Raw genomic sequence first — 20525 nt, 5'->3', positions numbered from 1 at the left:
AAAATATTGTCCTGTTTGACACCCTAGTCATATTTTATGTAGCGGTCATATTTTCGATAAATGTACATGTTAAACGGTAATACCAGCCAGGATTTGAAGTTTCATGAACACCAACATTGACATGAGCGTTTGTAATGATTTTTAGCTTTGTTAGAAGGAGGGAAAAACAATAAAAGCAGGCTAGCAAACTTGTGTCCTGTGCTAGCATAAGTCATGAGCTAAGCTAATGCACTTATAAATAATGGCACAGACTGCGGACTTAATTGAGGGTCAGGCTTTTTACCAAATTTAACAAACATTTTTTAAAAAACAATATTTTGGCCTTTGAGAGCAAATCTAGTCAAATTTTAGAGGAGTTCTTTTTTTTTTTTTTTTGGGCAGCCGTAGCAAGTAGGCACAAAGGTTGTTAAGCAGCGTCTGACTAAGCCATGATAGGATTCAAACATGGTATCGGTGCAATACAAATTATTAAACGTTAATAATAAGAAGGCCGTTAAAAGAAATCACTGTCAAAATACAACTTTCAAAATATTTTCTGGGGCCGAATCAAAGTGCATTCTGGGAAAAATATTTCTATTGAGCTCGCTGCCAAAAGCAGAAGCAAATCCACCTGTCAAAAGGAAGTGATTCGAAACAAACCAAAACATGTAAAAAAATTCATTTTTAAATAATTATTATTTTTAAATTTGACCATGGCCTACAAATCAGAAATTACAAACAGTTCAGAGCTCACATGTTGAGAAACGCTAAAATGCCCATTCAGTACTAGCAACGCAGCTTCAAGCTATAGACATTCAAGTTTAACTTTTAAAATTAATAAAAATATTTAAATTCCGAAATCGCCAAATCTTGTCAAGAGCCCAAATTTTATCAAACCGCCTGATATATTTCTTCTCCGCTAAATCTGGCAGTCTGCTGCTGCTGCAAGATGGCTGCTAGCTACAGACGCGGTCGACTCACCCGTAATGTAATCTAGCCTGATATATACGATATGTAGCCACCACATGACAGTCAGCTGGTGCAGGTCACGTGCTCGTGCCTTCCCAGCGTTTACAGTCATTGATTTGAAGATGGCGGCAGGATCTCCGTGTTCCTGGTCCCCACTAGCGCGATTTATACTACTTTTTTTCTGCTTGTTAGCCCATTTCGGGACGGCGAGCTCCACCGCGCAAGTGCCACTTGTCATTTGGTCCAACCGCAGGTAAATATGTCACTTTGTTGCCTGGCCTGTTGCTTGCCGTGCTAATGCTAATTGACCGATGCAAACTTCTGTTTCGTTTGAGGAAACGCGAGAAAACGCATATTCCGTAGGATTTGAGCATAAAAGTGATTAACAAGTTCTATCCAAGTGGACTTATTTATTAAATTTGTGTTTGTAATAAGCAAAACATAGAAAAAATGTGCATAAACCAAATTTTTATTGCAGCCAGTGAGCCGAGGTATTCTAATGGAAGATTTAGGTAACAATCTATTGGTTCCTGTTTTTTTTTTTTTAAACAGTGACGCCTTCTTAAAACTATATATTTATTATTTGCTGAAGTATATCGATAACCTTTTGAGCTACAAATATATATCACCCTTTCAATATATTGACCCACTTCTGCTTCGGAGATGCTTATTTAGGACACGTCCGTCATTCGGACTGAATGAATTGCCTCCTAGGATTTCTACCTATTGACAGCCTAGTATCATTCAGTGTCTCGATTACAATGTTTCTCCTCTGCTGCCCTGCAGTTTGCCCGCTGCTGCGCCGTCTTCAGCGGGCCACATCATGTCCAGCGAGCAGTTGGCTTCTTACCTGGCCTCTGCCTTTGGCTCAGGCGCCCACACCGTGCTGTTATTTTTGCAAGACAAGGTCAGTGAGGACCTGTTAACTCGTTCATTCCAAGCCATTTTTCATAAGAGATTCCTTCTGTAGTACCATGGGTTAAAGTTCTGTCGTTGTGACGGAAATCCGTTAGCAGGGGGCGCTGTTGGGTGCTGATGCATGAGAATAGGGGCCTTTGATTCATTAGACAAGCATTAGTGATTGTTACTAGAGATGTCCCGATCCGATATTTGGATCAGATCGGACGCCGATATGGGCAAAAAAATGCGCATCGGTATCGGATTGGAACACGGGAAAAATTCCGATCCAGACTTCCGATAGTTTTTTTTTTTTTTTTTAAAGTCCGGTCCGGGTTTTCCAGCGCACCGATTTATATAATCCATTCCATTTTTTGCTTCGGTTTCCCGAAAATCCGGTCCGCATTTTACGGCACACCTTCAACACACTACATTTACATTACCGTCTCCCAATTTACCGATGGACTTTATCGGTAAAAATGTCAGCTGTGTGGGATCATTTCACCTTAAAGGACGACAAAGACGAAGAGGCAGAGAGCAACATATGCCACAATTAAGTCAAGCGTAGTGGTAAAGCTGTAAGAAGTTTTAATGCAACCAACCTAATCAAGCATTTAGCGAAATACCACCACAAACAATATGAGGAGTATGTTAAGAAAACCGAAGACAAAAAGAAAGGTCCTACGCAACTAACACTGGCAGAAACTTTTGCTATGCGTGACAAACTGGCACTCTACAGTCCCAAAGCCCAGGGAATAACAAGAGTTATTGCCGAAGAATTCATTCTGGATGACGAGCCATTATCTCACATGAGTAAAGACGCACCATCCAATGCGCGATTCGGCCGCTGAAGATTCGAGAACGGTTCACAAACATCTAAATTCCGATTATTGAAATATGTCAAGTAAAGCGGAACTAATACACAGCGCGGTCTTCGGGACGCAATGAGAAACTGACCGCATTGCTTCCCGAAAGTAAACATAACTTGTCTTAGACCCGGGTAATGCCAATGCTCAACTCACGGCTTTAGCTCAACTCATGCCGCTGGATAAAAAACACAAGAATACCTGACTGCTGCTGACAGCCGCAACAAACTACATCAACGTCGTTTTACTGGAGATAATAGATATCATATGTATATAGAACCAGATGCTACACGACTGCGTTAGCAACATTGAAGTAATGAAAACCAGATGCGTTAGTAAACAGCCGCCATCTTAAAGCAGAAGACTTCCCTAGTAGGCTGTTGTGAATCTTCCAAGCGAACCTAATTAACTTTTTATCTAAAATACTCCTAAATCGGCAAAATCTTGACTTGAATCTATCTTCAAAACAGTTTTAAAACTTTCACGTCGAAAGTAGACAGAAGGGAAATTATGGAATAACGGGAGCAATTTTAACAACGTTAACAGTTGATTCACAAAATTAAATGAATTGAATGTAGATTAAAGCTGCTGATACAGAATGGGGACTTGAGTATTTTATTTACTGTTTTAAAATGTTAACTTGATACTGAAATAGTCGTTTATTTAAACCTGAGAGGCTTTTTATACAATTTTTGTAACTAATGCACGAAACATTAAAAGCATCTAATAGCTTGGGGGATTTGTGGGATTTTCCACTGAGGTTGTTGGTGTGTTTTGCTTTTTTAAGACAGTTAACAATATTATTTGCGCGTTTTACTGACTGACTATGCCACTTCTGTTTGTTATTTACAATGTTTTGTGTTTGTCACTGAATAAACAGGTCAGTTTCTTGTTACCAACCGTTGTATGTTATTCAAACTCCTAATTCAGCTGCTAGTTGTTATCAAGGGTACTAAAACCTCTTTCAACATGAGTCTGACAACTAAGTAAGGAGGCTAAATAACTTTAAACTTTAACACATGCTCAGATAGGTCGGTATCGGTATCGGCCAGTATCAGTATCGGATCGGAAGTGTAAAACAATATCGGTATTGGATCGGAAGTGCAAAAACCTGGATCGGGACATCCCTAATGTTTTTTTGCTCCCAATCCGATCGTTTTAGTTTGAGTATCCCGATATTTCCTGATCCGATTGCTTTTTTTTTTTTGCTCCCGATTCAATTCCAATCATTCCCGATCATTTTTCCCGATCATATACATTTTGGCAATGCATTAAGAAAAAAAATGAATAAAACTCGGACGAATATATACATTCAACATACAGTACATAAGTACTGTATTTGTTTATCATGACAATAAATCCTCAAGATGGCATTTACATTATTAACATTCTTTCTGTGAGAGGGATCCACGGATAGAAAGACTTGTAATTCTTAAAGGATAACTGTGACTTTGTATATTATGACTATATATTGCCATCTAGTGTATTTGTTGAGCTTTCCGTAAATGATACTGTAGCCCCCTGTTCTGCCCAAATGCGTGATGGGAAGTGCACCCATGACTGTGCGTAGTGGTACCAATTGATATATCTTCTCTGCGTTGGGAAATAACATAGGGTGTTAAGAAAAAGATCAGTTACTACCTTTCTTCCCCACATTGCTTCCCAGAATGTTTCTAAACGTAGGGAGAGGGATTGTAAGGCTCTAGCCAATTAAATAAAGGCTCCAAAGCCTGCCAAAATTCACTCTACTCATTTTACGCTGCCTTTTAGCTCTATATATAGGTAAAACGGCGCCATTACAGTTTGAACGCGACAATGCGTGAGTGGGCCGTTCAGCGCATGCATTAATTGAGTTAAATATTTTAACGTGATAAATTAAAAAAAAAAATTTAGTTACCGCCGTTAACGGGATAAATTTGATACCCTACCTTAAGCCTAAATTAAAGACTCTGGAGGAGTGTAACATATTATGTCTGTAATGTTAAATACAATTAGAAAAACGATTTATTTCAAAAATATATATATATTAAAAAAAGGCATGTCCGATATTTTTTTGCAGATTCCGATACTTTGAAAATGACGTGATCGGACCCGATCGATCGGGACAGAATAAACACACTGAAAGAATATCAGACCCGCTGTTAAAACGTGCAACTTACAGTTTTTTTTTTTTATCAAGGGTTCCCAACAATGTGTAGCACAGAGGTGTGTAGTGTCTGTACACCTGAAGGATTCTTTTCCAAGTGTTCTTTTTGCCTGCTGCTTCCAGTATGTCACAACTAGAAGAAGCCAAGTACACATAGCAAAACCAAAGAAAAACTGTAGAGTCCGGAGTTACAATAGTGACATCTTGTGGACGGATGAATAATATATCAGTTTAGAAAAAAATCACACTAAAAAGTAGTCGACTTTAGATCAAGGGACAGAACACTCAACCGCCTGACATCTGGAAGATGTTAGCCCTTAACTAACTTGTAGAACTGCCACCTAAAACAAAAGATGTAATACAGTAAATGCCTCCGGCATATGACACTCTAAAACCTAGGCAAAATAATATGAGTAAATGTTTTCTCTGTGAGCTTTTGAAAAAAACATCTTTGTGAAAGTGCACTCCTGTGGAAAAAACCATCATTTTCAAGACTGATATTTACATACAAGTTAAAAATAGTCCTGTGAGAAATTCATAGCAAAGTTAATTGAACGTTCATTTAAATTAAAAAAATAATGGAGAAGAAATTAATATAAACTATGCATTTTTTCTTCACTCTGCCTATCAAAAGAATTGGAATTGTTTGGAACCGGAATTGAAACAAGGAATCGGAACTAGGAGTGGGAACTTCAGGGCACCTCACGATACGATACGATTCGCGATACAAGGCTCACGATAACGATTATCTCCCGATATCACGATACAGCGATTATCGATACATTGGTCAGAAATTTGATACAGGATATTCTACGATACAACTGTTGAAATGAAGAAAAAAAAAAAGATATTTCAAAATTGAAAAAATACTGTTTAAGTCATTTATTAAACAGTGACACCTTTTCAGTGCAACATTGCTGTAAAATATAAATCTACTGCAAATTGTGTACCTGCACATATAGAGGAAAGAAACCACAACCACTGATATTTCTTTGAGAGATCATGATGAATGGCACCCTTAATTTCTTTGAAGTTTTAAATGTTTTCAAAAAAATTAACAGTGCTGGAGGTGTCAGTCATCAGTTGAGCTTGGAATGGGGGAATGATAAAATTGGTGGGTCTTTTATTCGTATATGACCTTTGTTGCCAAAAGCATTGGTTTGTCAATATCATTCCACCACCAGTATCATTCTTTCTCACCTTAAAAACAACAACAACAACAACAACAAAATATTAGTTACTTAATAGCTTTTGAGTTGAAATCCTGATTTTTTTTTTGTGTTGGATGTATTGAGTGAATTAAAAAAAGTATGAATTGAATGTATAGAAATTAAAAATGCAATAATTACCTATTTTTAATATGTAGGCTATATTAATTATCATGCACATCACCTTATATATCTTGAAAACTATTCAAGCCATTTTTATGGCTTATTGTATCAAAATGGCAGTAATAACAGTTTGTGTTGTAAACTAGATGGAAAGTGGTTCTCAAATTTATATCAAATCAGTAAATTCATGTAGGGTTGTTTGATATTCATTTTCATCCAGTTTTGGGTGCTGGTTTATTTTATATCATTCAACACCAAATGTCATCAAAATAATTTATGTAAATTAAAAAATCTATTACAAGTACATTGCAAAACTTTCTTACCTCAAGTGATGAAAGTAAAGCAGTGAAGAAATCCATGTCCACTTCGTCACCAGCTGACAGTGAACCTTATTTTTGTTAGACAATTCTTGCATACAGCAAAGTCATTGTTCACCTTACTTCCTTTCTTGTTAGTGTAAAATGTGTCCTTGTTCAACTTACTTCCTTTCTTGTTAGTGTAAAATGTAAAGTGTGTCCATATCTGTGATTTGTAGCAATATTTTTCTCACTTTTCCTCCACCATTGTCACGCAGCTTTTTTATTTTTTTCAACCCACTTGGAGCTTCCTCTCTTCTTGTCCAGGCGACTTGTGCGCACTTTACCTTCGCCGCCACTCTCGAGCGCCCCTAGTGGACCGCCAAGGAATTGCTCAACACACATTGAGCAGTTTACAGCATCCAATGACCAATATGTCAAATAAAAGTATCGCTACTTGGCGGGAGCATATCGATAATCGATCGGGTTGCAAAATATCGCGATATATCGCTGTATCGAGATATTGTCACACTCTTAATCGGAACCGTTCAAATTCAAACGATACCCAACCCTAAAGGTTACTGTTGGTAATACACTAAGACGTCATGGTTTAAAATAATGCATGGCATGGAAGGTTCCCCGTTTTGGGTGTTCATTGGAGACTGTCATGTGGCCATATGTGATCAAAATGGAACTTTTCGGTCTTAACTCCACTCATAGTGTTTGGCGGAAGAAGGATAATGAACACCATCTCTACTGTGAAGCATTGGGGTGGTAGCATAATGCTTTGGAGGTGTTTTTCTGCACATGGGACTGGATGACTGCACTGTTTTAAGGAGAGGATTACCAGGGTCATGTAATGTGAGATTTGTGGAAACAACCTCCTTCCTTCAGTCAGAGCATTGAAAATGGGTCGTGATTGGGTCTTCCAACATGACAATGGTCCGAATATTATGAGACAGCCAGAATAACCAAGGAGTGGCTTTGTAAAAAACATATCAAGGTTCTAGAGGGGCCTAGCCAGCCTCCAGAACTGAAAGTGATCCTCTAACTTAAATACATGTAAGCTCTAATAAACCACAATTGTTCTCTTGTACTAAAATATGTTGTTAGAAACACATAAAATGTTAAATCAATGGCAATATTTTATAATATTTAGTCCATATTTTGACCGTTAGTTGGTGCCATGGTTTGCGGGCTCGCAGTGATGACGTCATTGCTATCTTTCGTGTTCAACAATTGCTTATTGCTGCCTAAACTCGCGAAGTAAAATGCCACCATGTGCTGCTTTTGGATGCAATTTCCAGTCAAATGGAAACAAGGGGAGTAAAGTGAGTGGTCAAGGTGGAATTATTATTTTTAGTGAATAAATGTGCGTAAGTGGAAGCTTCTCCCCCTTTTTGGTCCCTGTATGCACGTATCTTACCCACCACGCGTTACAACTAGCGCCCGAACATTTTTCCTGGATCCTCAGTCAAGTAAGGGATCCGTCTATTTTCTGGATCCGACGGTCCCACCGCGTCTGCAATATTGGTTTCGAATTAGGGCTGGGCGATATGGCCTTAAGTACGTATCACGATAAATTGAGCAGATTTACCTCGATAACGATAAATGACGATAAATTCGCCCAAGCAAACTGTTATATACTTTGAAAATTTGAATCAATGCATGGAATACAAATGAACAGTTTCACGTTAAATTTATTTACCAGCTTTCAATTTAACAATTGCACATGCAGTCTAAACATTAAGTATTAAAATAAATCTTGTAAACAATAAGAATTCTTGTGTGAACATTTATAACAGCTTGTATGACTTGAAAAATATCATCACTTGAATTTAATTAAATTCATTCCGCATTGTTATATGCTAGATAGTGGCATACGTTTAGATATTTAGAATAGATACAAATACGACACATCCACCCGCCCCCCAGAAATTATACTTAATTAAAAAATAAAATGTTTCACAAACCTTTCCTTTCTTTTATTCGGCTCAAATATTTACATCTTATGATTTTGGAAATCCTTACAGTATGCAATAAATAATATTCCTGTTCACAAGCACTGTGCTTACTGTACTGTAATTTTTACAAAAAAATAAACAATACATAGTTACTCCCCGTCATCTAGGACGAGCCACTTACAAGACTAGCACTGTCGTGTATTACAAATACTGCTTTGAACACATCTTCACGGACAAAAGCAATGACACAGGCTTAAAGAGGTCAACTTTAATTGTGTAAATCACACTTAATGACGACACGATCTCCTGGTTGAAATAGACGACATCCACTTAATTCTATTAAAGATATGTAATGCTGAGGCAATTTGTCAACTTTACTTTTAAAAAGAAACGTGCACTGTTTATCCAGTAGATGGGGCTCTTGCAGTGTGTCAAACAGTGATTCAATTTAGGGCAATTGTCTTAAAAGTGGTTCATTGTTTCAGAAAGCCTCGGTTTTTCCATCCCTATCTGGAACCCGTCAAGAGTTTACTTAATGTCGGGTGAAAGTTTGGCGATGCTAACTTAAGCCCGACTTCATCCCGTTTACTTGTAGCGTTAGCCGCTACCGTTAGCTGCTAGCGTTAGCCTACCGGGCTTCTGTTTGATTGGCTTCCTGAAAACCATGTGACTCCAAACGTAAGCACACAGTCTGCTTTCTTAAAGGGGAATGAACATAGCCGAACGACACAGTCAAAGCGGGATGAAAAGACTATATTTTCTTCTTTTATTAAATTACCGAATTTACCGACATGGTCAAAATTACGTCGGTCATCGTGAAGAATTTCGGTAACGGTAAATTTTCGGTTTACCGCCCTGCTCTATTTCGAATCTGTCCATTTTTTGGATTTGTCGGTCCCACAGTGGCTTTTCGGATCGGTCTATTTTGTAGAATCGACGGCCTAATCGCGGCTGCGACTTTGCCATTGTATCGTCTAATTCCTGGATCTTGGAGTGAGTAAAAAACGCGGATTTGGATTACTATTGCTATCTTTTTTGTTGACGCGTTCCCTCGTCAGGGAACGGTGTTTGCATACTGCTGAGCTCCCGAGTGAAGAGTGGTCAAGGTGGAAATATTATTTTTGTTAATAAATGTGCATAAGTGGAAGCTTCTCCCCTTTTTGGTACTTTTATACACGTATCCTAGCTACCACGCGTTATAATGTACAGGATGTGGATTACACAAGGTGTGCTCTTTGGCCTGTACTGTAAGCACACGACAGCTCTGGATGCTAACAATCTACATAATTATATTGGGATAAGTTTGAAAACGCAATATGCTTACCTTGAATATCTGCTAATAAAACCGGACAGCATACACTCTCGCTCCCAACCGGACTTCCCAACGACTCTCGCATCACCAGTTTTGCCCAACTTTTGTCTTATCAGGTATTTGCTGCATGCATTTTTCCCTGAAGCTCGTCTTGTGAACGACCGACAGTGCTGTCCCGCTCTTCACTTTCAGATCTGGTTCAAATAGGAAGGGTAGAACTGACGACATGTTGGGAAAGCTAACGAGTGACACGCTGGAATTTCGGCAACGGGACCGGTGACGTCACGCACTGCGACGTAACAAGAATAGCGACCTATCACTTAAAATAATTTTACAAACTTTATTAAAACAAAAACATTAAGAGGGGTTTTAATATCAAATTATTATAACTCATACTAACATTTATCTTTTAAGAATTACTTGTCTTAAAAACAGAGGATCCCTTTAAACCCAATACAAAGTCTTTGGAGGAAGCTCAAACTCTGTGTTTCTCAGCGACAGTCCAGAAACCTGATTGATCTAGAGAAGATCTGTATGGAGCAGTGGTGCAAAATCTCAAACCTGGTAAAAAGTCACAGGAAAAGTTTGTAAACAAAGGCTACTGTACCAAATATTTACATTGTTTTTCTCAGGTGTTCAAATACAGCAGTATAATACAAATACATTGTTAAAAACATCATACACTTTGATTTCTGGATTATTTAGATTGTCTCTCACAGTGGACAAGCACCTACCATGAAAATTTCAAACCAGCCCATCATCTCCAAGTGAGCGAACTCGCAGTGTTCAAATACTTATTTTCCTCACTGTAAATATGTTTTTGGTAGCGTATGAGTAAATGAGGGAAGCTGACCGGGGGGAGTCATGTGACATGGCGCTGTGATTGTCACCCTAGTGTGACAGTGAGCTGGTGGCTGACTTCCCATCTGGAAGTTCCTCTGTGTTCTCTAGGGGAAGGCTTCTTGTATTTGTTTTAAATCGGCGTGTCACAACTTTTAAATGTACTTGCATAATTGTTACTCAGACATAAGAATAATGTAGAATTTTATTGTTTGTACTCAGCTCAGCAAAGAAGACTTCACCGTCTTTGGAGGTGTGTTCGGAAATGAGCGGGACAGCGTCTTCACAAACGTGCAGGTAAGTTTTGTACGCACGGCAATTTTTCGAAGGCACTTCTTAATTGCCGCGCGGCGTCCAGGCGCAGCTGCGGTCGTCATCCTCGGTGACGTTCCCCGCTGTAGCGTGCTCGCCCTCCTCCACGCTGGGGCTGTTGGAAAAGCAGCTAGGCGCCTCGCCCGTGCCGGTGGACACCGACGCTTTGTCACAAATTCGCGTGGAGTCGTCGGTCAGCAACTTACTCGTCGTCAAGCTGCCTTATTGCGAGAGGTAATGTAGACCGAAAATCACTCCGGTGGCTTGTTCACCGGGTTAACACGAGTTTATTTTTGCCTTCTAGCTCGCCGAAGTCTTGCAAGGAAGTGCTACGTGACAATGGTAAGAGTCAGTTGTGATCAACTGGCAGTTGTGAAAGAAAGATTGTGTCAGATTTTTAGATTTAATTTAAAGCAGTAATGTGAAGTAATTTCATAACATGCCAAATAGGGTCACAATTAAAGTAATTAAACATTGTCCAACAAATAAAGCATGAAAAAATAATTTATATGTAGTATATTTGACAAAATAGTCGCGTTTCCGAAGTTCGAGCCTGAAAGGGGACGAACCCGGAAGTGATACGTCACACCGGGAACAGCGATGGCAGCTCCATACATACAGCCGCCATACAAAGCCCTTCAAACAATGATTCAAACAGCGATATAAGGGATGAGATCCAAGTCTTTGAAGAGTTGGAGGAAGAAGAGGATGGAATTTTATGTTGGACCTAACATGTATTAGCCAGACGCTAATCAGGATGCAAACAATGTGCCTAGACTACCTGACATGGAATGGATACAAGACCCATCGAGATTATAAGATTATCAGTGTGAGGCAATAATACCAAACAAGACACGCTGACATGTACGATAAGATTATAGGGAAGATGCGCAGCGAGAAATTGAAGCAACTTGAAGCTAGTTTAATTTCACAGCAGCAGTATTTCGCAAAAGCACGAGAGTCAAAAGAGAACGCCACAAAGGCTAGTTGTGAGATTGTTGAAATTATCAATGAAAAAAAATAATAAAGAAAATGGGACACACAGAATGGCTTGCTAAAATTTGCTTAAATATATCGTTCTACGTAAAGGACGTCATCCAAGGTCGGCCCGCCACATTTATACCACGCCAAACCTGGCCCCCTTTGCAAAAAGTTTGGACACCCCTGTTTTAGAGCAATCGCCACTGATACATGATCTTTCCAACATGGCAACCCTGCTCCCTTCTTCTTCAGTGTCTCTTATTTTGGCAGTTTGCAAAACAGTGACTTTTCCTTTTTTAACAGATGCTATCATGGCCAGGGTAATGAGTGCCATGGAAGACAAAAACGTGCCTTACACAGCCATGTACACGGGTGTCCGACCGTCACGAGTGAGCTATGACCGACAATCGACAAACTTCCAAAATGGACACCGTTAACAGCTAAACTCTTTGACGTCGGCAGGTGATTTCCGAGCCGGCGCACTGGACCGCTGCCGGCTCTCGTTCGCTACTCCAAGCCGTCGTCCCTGAAGTCAAACCGCCTATCATTTTCAACGGGAGCGGCGGCCCTTGCATCATGCTGTGGGCGCGGAATCTCAGCGTCAGCTTGTCGCAGCCTGGCCAGTGGACGGACCTCGCCGCCGAAACGCCCTCGTTGGCGGGTTCGCAGTGCAGCGCTGACAGTGCCTTGTGAGCCATTGTTTTTTTTGGATAGCTGTAACGTGGCGGCCATTTTGTGAGGTTTACTAATGTTTGCATTTTGTCTTTTCCAGGCTTGTGCTCCAGTATGCATCAGGCATTAGCCTCAGGTATACACTTTCAAGCACAAATATAGATTTTTTTTTTTCCCATTTAACTCATTGGCTGACATTGACGCCGCTTGACGCCCAATCAATTTTAACTGGGACTTCTGTTGTCATAACAAGACGTGGCAGCTTCCACAGCATTCAGTCACCGTAAAGGTTTTTCTCGCGTCGGATTTTACAGCTTCGCCATGAGTCAGCGTTTTTATCCTGTTTCGGCTCGAAACTGGTTCACGCTGGACTCAGTGCAGCTGCGGTCCAACGGCGCCACGGCGACGTTCGTCGGGAGCCGCGTTATCTCGGCACCTGCCGAGTATTCTTTCCACTGCCAGACCCTCAAAAGCTTCCAGGACGCTCTGCTCGTGCCCAATTCCACAGATCCAAGCGTTGCTAATTGGGGGCTCAATTTCAGTGATTTCCAGGTACGTGCTCTGAAAAAAATCTAGCCAAATCATTCTGATAAAGTACGACACACGGTCTAACAAAGAGATAAGAAATAGTACTACGAGAAGAAAGTCGTATTAGGAGATTATAAAGTCGTAATCAGTGTTGTTTTCGTCAATAATGAAAGAAATGAAAATATTTTGTCGACGAACAATCATGACGAGCGGAAAAACGTGTCTCGGGAGACTAAAACATAACGAGACGAATGCCAGTTTTCGCCTGACGAGACGAAAATGCGACATTGTTTCTGTCATATTTTCAAAACAAGGGGGTGTAGCTATCGGTTATTTTAGTAGTTGATTAATCGATTAACTACAGTGCTGGCCAAAAGTATTGGCGTTAGGGTTGTTCCGATCATGTTTTTTTGCTCCCGATCCGATCCCGATCGTTTTAGTTTGAGTATCTGCCGATCCCGATATTTCCGATCCGATTGCTTTTTTTTGCTCCCGATTCAATTCCAATTATTCCCGATAATTTTTCCCGATCATATACATTTTGGCAATGTATTAAGAAAAAAATGAATAAAACTCGGACAAATATATACATTCAACATACAGTACATAAGTACTGTATTTGTTTATTATGACAATAAATCCTCAAGATGGCATTTACATTATTAGCATTCTTTCTGTGAGAGGGATCCATGGATAGAAAGACTTGTGACGTTGTATATTGTGACTAAATATTGGCATCTAGTGTATTTGTTGAGCTTTCAGTAAATGATACTGTAGCCATTTAACTGTTGTGCCCAAATGCATGATGGGAAGTGCACCCATGACTGTGTGTAGTGCTACCAAATGATATATCTTCTCTGCGTTGGGAAATAACATAGGGTGTTAAGAAAAAGATCAATTACTGCCATGCTTCACCTTGTTTGCCACGATATTTCTAATCGTAGTGAGAGGGATTGTAAGGCTTTAGTCAATTAATAAAAAGGCTCCAAAGGCAGCTAAAATTCACTCTACTCATTTTACGCTGCCTTATAGTTTTCTATACAGGTAAAATGGCGCCATTATAGATTGAGCGCGAGTGGATCGTGCAGCGCATTCATTAATTGCATTAAATATTTCAACGTGATGCATTTTTTAAAAATTAATTACCGCCGTTATTAGGATAAACTTGATAACCCTACCTTAAGCCTAAAGACTCTGGATGAGTGAAACATATTATGTCTGTAACGTTAAATACAATTAGAAAACGACTTAATAAAAAAAATATATATATATATATTAAAAAAGGCATGTCCGATTCAGATACTTTGAAAATGACGTGATCGGGTCCGATCATGTCATTTCTAATTAGCACCCATGCAATTCTGTCAGATAATGCTAAATTTCTCCCAGAAAATAATTAGAAAATGCTTTGGTAGTAATGTCTTCTTTTGCTTGCAATGAAAAAACACAAAAGAGAATGAAAAAAAAATTAAATCATTATCCTTTTACACCAAATTCTAAAAATGGGCCGGACAAAAGTATTGGCACCCTTTGAGAAATCATGTGATGCTTCTCTAATTTGTGTAGTTAACAGCACCTGTTACTTACCAATAGCACATAACAGGCGGTGGCAATAACTAAATCACACTTGCAGCCAGTTAAAATGGATTAAAGTTGAAGTACCACATTGCGCATGGAGAAAATAAAGAAGACCAAAGAACTGTCTGAGGACTTCAGAAGCAAAATAAGTATAAAGCCCATGGCACTGTGGCTAACCTCCCGAGATGTGGGTCGAAAAGAAAAATTGACGAGAGATTTCAACGAAAGCGATTGTGCGGATGGTGGATAAAGAACCTCGACTAACATCCGAACAAGTTCAAGCTGTCCCGCAGTCCGAGGGTACAACAGTGTCAATCCATACTATCCGTCGGCATCTGAATGAAAAGGGACTTTATGGAAGACCCCACTTCTGACCCAGAAACATAAAAAAGCCAGGCTGGAGTTTGCCAAAATTACCTGAAAAAGCCAAAAACGTTTTGGAAGAATGTTCTCTGGTCAGATGAGATAAAAGTAGAGCTTTTTGGGAAAAGGCATCAACATAGAGTTTACAGGGAAAAAAACAAGGCCTTCAAAGAAAAGAACACGGTCCTCACAGTCAAACATGGCGGAGGTTCACTGATGTTTTGGGATTGCTTTGCTACCTCTGGCACTGGACTGTTTGACCGCGAGCGTGGCATTATGAAGTGTTAAGACTACCAAGAAATTTTGCAGCATAATGTTGAAAGCTGGGTCTCCCTCAGAGGTCATGGGTCTTCCAGCAGGACAATGGCCCAAAACACACTTAAAAAGCACTAGAAAATGGTTTGAGAGAAAGCTCTGGAGACTTCTAAAGTGGCCATCAATGAGTCCAGACCTGAATCCCATAGATCAACTGTGGAGAGATCTAAAAATTGGAGAAGGCAACCTTCAAATCTAAGAGACCTGGCGCAGTTTGCAGTTATTTTGTCTAAAAGTTGTGCTATCAAGTATTAGGCTGAGGGTGCCAATACTTTTGTCAGGCCCATATTTTGAAGTTTTGTATAAAATGCTAATCATTTTTTCCCATTTTCTTTTGTGTTTTTCATTGCAAGCAAAATATATGAATGAATTACTACCAAAGCATTTGTAATTGCAATCATTTTCTGGGGGAAATTGAGCATTATCTGACAGCATTGCAGGGGTGCCAAACCTTTTGGCCAGCACTGTAGTTATTCAAATAATCAAGTAATCGGATAAGGAACATAAAAAATTTAAATACGTGAGCTGAGCCTCAAACGGTATAAAATAAATAAATAAATAAGAATCTAAGTCATTGGTTCTTAACCTGGGTTCGGTGAGTAAGTCGAAGGGCTTCGGTGAAAATAAAGAAATGCAGAACTCAATTTTCGTATGATAATTAAATCTAGGCAAAGTGGTTTATTAGACTAGCTTTTGGACTGGTTTGCTCCCAATTTACTGGCTTAATCCGTTTCTTTTAACTGCTAGTCCTCGATCTGATGGGAGGAGGAACTGGTTTGCCCAGTGGAAGGTTGACTCTCACTTGGTATGAGGGAATACAACAGACCAATGGGCAGTGTGGTGACAAATTTTGACCTGTTTATAAAACATGCTGTCAAAATGAGAAAAAAATTGAACAGGAGTCTGCTAAATTATTAGCTTGCTAGCTTAGATATATTGGTTTTGAATTACAAAAAATTGCTTTATTATCTAATTCCGAAGAGTTTGGTGAATCCACATGTGAAACTTGTGGGGTTCGGTACCTTTCGCAAGGTTAAGAACCACTGATCTAAGTACAACACAAGAACAATTGGCTAACTAACATAGCACAAGTCCGCTAGCTTAAATGCTATAAAAGGCTAACTTTTTTTTTTTTACATTGCACTTAACAATTGGTTCAAACACATATTCCCAGAAGAAAACTGTTAAATATACCTATAAATTAAATTAGGACTGCATTAAAAAAACATTAGCTCAAAAAAAAACTTGGCTTATGTTCGTCTTGAGAGGGAGCAGCTGGATTCAGCCATGTGAAAAGTTGTCATATTCACTGTTGCCACTAGATGGCAGTGTATCCACCCAAATCATTGAAACTAAATGCAAACACTTTCAAAAAAAAAAATTACAGTGCCACTTTAATTAAACCAATACTCGTAGCAACAAAATTTAATGATAATCTTTTTTCTAATCAAATTTACTTGAGTTAATCGATTAATAGTTGCAGCAGTAATTTCGACTTTTAAATTTGAAATGCTATTCACTTTACTCTCGTAGTGCTATTTTTTTTTTCTTGTTTTGTTTAGCACTAATACTCTATCATAAAATCAGGTTTTTCTTTCACGGCATTGTACTATTCCCTCCCGCTTTACAGATTCAAGGCTTCGGCTTGGCAAATGGAACAAATTTCTCCTACGCCAGCGACTGCGCGGGCTTTTTCACACCGGGAATTTGGATGGGGTTGCTGACGTCGCTCCTCATGCTAACCATCTTGGTCTACGGGCTCCACATGATCATGCAGCTGAACACCATGGACCGATTTGACGACCCTAAAGGGCCGTCTATTTCTGTGCCTCAGTCGGAGTGAGGGTTGCAAACCGTTGTGAAGACGCGTTCATTCCCAAGTGCCAAAACCATCAGGTTGAATCTATTTGATTTGCACGTTTTTAGCGGTGTCACTGTTTCTAGAGCGGGTGGGTCTCCAAAGCATTCCACATAGGGCCGCAGTGGGTGCGGGATCTCATTCCAACAAACAAGATGGTACCTTTTACCCAATCTGGTGTCTTGCGAGTTAGTGTAATCAGTTGATTGCAGCTTGTTTTAGTACAAACCTCATTGGTTGAACTGTCTGTGCTCGATTGGTAGGAACAATAAGCAAAGACCTACAGCAGCCCTTGAGGACCGCTTTGGAGACCTCTGCTCTAGAGGATGCTTTTATTGTTGTTTTTCTTCCTTCTTGACGAATGTGTGGTTGAGAGTGTTTTACAGACCTCTGAATTAAACAAAATATACATTTCTACAGCTTTTGTATTTTTAACTCATTCACTCCCAGCCATTTTCACCAGTGGAAGGCCCTTCACTCCCGGTCGTTTTACTGGATTTTGACTGATTTTGCAAGGCCCACAGAAAATTCTGTTCTATTGCTATATAGCATGGAACCCACCAAAAGAAAGACTCTCTTCTTTCAGCAGGAAAAAAGTAAGTTTATATCTTTTTCCATTCTTTAGAAATCAGCATTAGAAAATAGCTTAGTTTGAGCAATTTTCCAATTTCTGATGAAAAAAGAGAAATTGAGCTTTTTGTGAGAGCATACGTTTCAAACATAACTTTGACTTTAACAGCTATTTTTTGCTTTTGTGACATCCCAAATATCTGAATAATGTTTTCCTTTTACAAAATACCATAAACAACAAGACAAATAGAGCTTTTGAAAGCAAAGTAACAATTTATTTACACATAACCGAGATGACGCTGTTTTGGCCGCGACAGCTAGCCAAAGTTAGCTGACAGTTAGCTTTTCCCTCATCGCCCCGTCTCATAAAGTGTTGTCACAGATTACTTGAAAAAGTAATTTAATTACTGATTACGCCTGATTACTTCATTAACAAAGTAACTAAGTTACTTTAAAAGTAATCCATCAGTTACTTTTTACCCATTTTTCTCCCTTTGCCGCCTCAAAATAAGAATGACAACAGAAAAGTGTCATCACATGTAATTGACTTTCCGGTGATTGAATTTAAGGGGGAATATCAGAATTTCGCGCTAGCTTAGCCACTCCGGAGCCCTGAAACTAACAAATATCTGACAAACTGCTTGGAATTTGTTGAAATCAACTCCACCGACCAATTAAACCCCGCTAACTCTTAAGCCTAATGTCAAAACTTCTGAATTTCGGGTTATGGTTAACAGCATATCAGTGCCAATGTAAAACAATGCAAATTGACGGCACAATAATCAACAACACACAAGTGGATTGTACAGTGCAATAAACACAAAGGTGGTGGCGGGCGCGGATGCGCGTGCAGCCGTGCATATTAACAACCCGGAAGTACTCCTCTCACCACACACGCGGTCAATTTGGCCACAAAACGTGGCGGCAACTAGCACTTTACACTCAGTCGGACTTAAAACACATCCCACAGATGCTAAACGAACACATCACCTAACGGCATGAATGTGCAACAGGCATATGATGTAAACAAATCTTACCAACTTGGAGCGATGACTGCCTGTCGTTGCTACGGCAAAGCTACGAAACGGCTGCGCATGTAGGGGGTCCAAACTTTTGCTGATACCCTCCAGAATGAAGGAAAAATACTCACCTTCATTCATGGATATCCACAGATCAACATTCCCTCGCAGCGTCTCAGTACTCGGTGTGAATGTCCATCCGCCTCAGTCCCGTGACGCGAGACCAAAACAGGAAATCCCTAAGAGGTTGTCATAGAAACACGTACCGGGAACCTTTTATTTGAGCATTTTCTATTCAAAATGCTCTTCGTACTTGACGACAATATTCTTCATTCTACATACGTTATGAGGCAATGAAAAAATAGTAACGCAGAGACACTAAGGAAACTAACTTTAATCAGATTACTGGTGTAGAAAAATGAACGCGTTAGATTACTCGTTACTGAAAAAAGTAATCAGATTACAGTAGACAACACTGCTCATAAAGATGGATTTTTTTGAGTCTCTGCGTGGTCTGCTCGGCGAGCAGCACAGACTCAACAACATCGTCTGCTGCACTGGTGGTCCCGGTCGTTCTGCTCGTTCGTCCAGCACCTGGCATCCCGGGTGTCCTCGCGGTTGTTCTGCTCGGTCATCCAACACCTGGCATCCTTCCGCTGGTGCCCCAGCCGTGCTGCCCGGCCGATCGTTTCCATTGAATCGGGTTGCGGGTCTTACCAAATGTGCTACTGCCCTCCAGTGGCCAGTTTTATTGCTTTAAAATGGATTTTCAGGTTTGTGCTTTGGAGCTCAGTTGAATCAGAACCCAGAGATGTCTCTTATGAAAAAAACATGAGACTTGTAAATACGCATTTGGAACATTGAAACAATTAAAAATAGAACGTATTTAAAAATTTTTGGGGAACAAATGAGTTGAAATATCTGATGAGACCGTGCTCTGTTACTACGCAGGGTTATTGAAGATTTAGTTGTCTTTTTTTTTTTAAAGCATGTTGGAATTTGACCTTTTGGCCAGACTGCTGGGATCTCACCAGCCAGGCCACCGGAATAGTATAGTGCAATAGCGTACCGCACGAATGCTATTTTTAGACCGTTTTGTTGCCATCGTAACCCAGAAGTGGGTCAATATAAACACACCCTCGCGTACAACTCACGTTATTACTCCTTTTTTTTTTTTTGCCAGTAATCTTTCAAAAAACGAACATGCTGGGTAATCACTGCTTCTATGGAACTTGTAGAAACGACTAGACATGACATCATATGAAGGATGTTTTCTTCATACGTTTCCCAAAGCCAAAAATTAGGAGGAATAAAATGTGAAGAATGGATCAACTTGTGAGGATGTCAAAAGACCAGTTTAACAACAGCAAGTTGAAGCCATTCACCTTCATATGCAGTAAACATTTTGTTCGGGGCCGTGGTCCTACAGTGGACGAAAAGGTAAGCCATTTTTATATTTTTACCTATTTTTATAGCGTGGCGTTTAGCCTTGCTGCTTCTGTCTGAAAATGAATGACCTGAAAAAATTAAAATGGTATCTGACTGCCACTGTTGTTAGTTTCTAAAAAAAACCTTTAGTAAGGGGGAGTATAAATAAATAAAGATTTATTATTCATGAAAAAATTTAAAGTGTTCGTTGGCTGTCACTGAGTAGCATTTGCGAATGTTACACAAAAATGGCAATGTAAATTACCCCCGAGAACAGTCAGAGACGTGAGACAACCAGAGG

General features: G+C 39.7%; 1 protein-coding gene across 1 annotated transcript; it reads left to right on the top strand.

Moving 5' to 3' along the window:
• Positions 1 to 1029: 1029 nt before the first annotated feature.
• Positions 1030 to 18858, top strand: LOC130912007 (V-type proton ATPase subunit S1-like). Its single transcript, XM_057829718.1, has 10 exons — positions 1030 to 1201; positions 1735 to 1855; positions 10823 to 10897; positions 10959 to 11146; positions 11217 to 11254; positions 12197 to 12282; positions 12356 to 12582; positions 12666 to 12701; positions 12880 to 13117; positions 16980 to 18858. Exons 1-10 carry the CDS (start codon positions 1071 to 1073, stop codon positions 17190 to 17192), a joined length of 1353 nt encoding a protein of 450 aa, XP_057685701.1. The 5' UTR covers positions 1030 to 1070; the 3' UTR covers positions 17193 to 18858.
• Positions 18859 to 20525: the final 1667 nt, after the last annotated feature.

The sequence above is a fragment of the Corythoichthys intestinalis genome, chromosome 2, assembly GCF_030265065.1.
Source record: "Corythoichthys intestinalis isolate RoL2023-P3 chromosome 2, ASM3026506v1, whole genome shotgun sequence".
NCBI classification, from domain to species: Eukaryota; Metazoa; Chordata; class Actinopteri; order Syngnathiformes; family Syngnathidae; genus Corythoichthys; species Corythoichthys intestinalis.
The sequence above is the reverse complement of the archived record's forward strand: the minus strand, read 5'-3'. Positions and strand labels throughout refer to the sequence as shown.

Excerpts from the sequence above, each read along its gene's own strand:
- LOC130912007 (XM_057829718.1), top strand. The coding sequence starts at position 1,071 with ATGGCGGCAGGATCTCCGTGTTCCTGGTCCCCACTAGCGCGATTTATA. Across the intron at positions 1,202-1,734 it reads GTCATTTGGTCCAACCGCAG|TTTGCCCGCTGCTGCGCCGT; the intron begins GTAAATATGTCA and ends GCTGCCCTGCAG. Across the intron at positions 12,283-12,355 it reads CGGGTGTCCGACCGTCACGA|GTGATTTCCGAGCCGGCGCA; the intron begins GTGAGCTATGAC and ends TGACGTCGGCAG.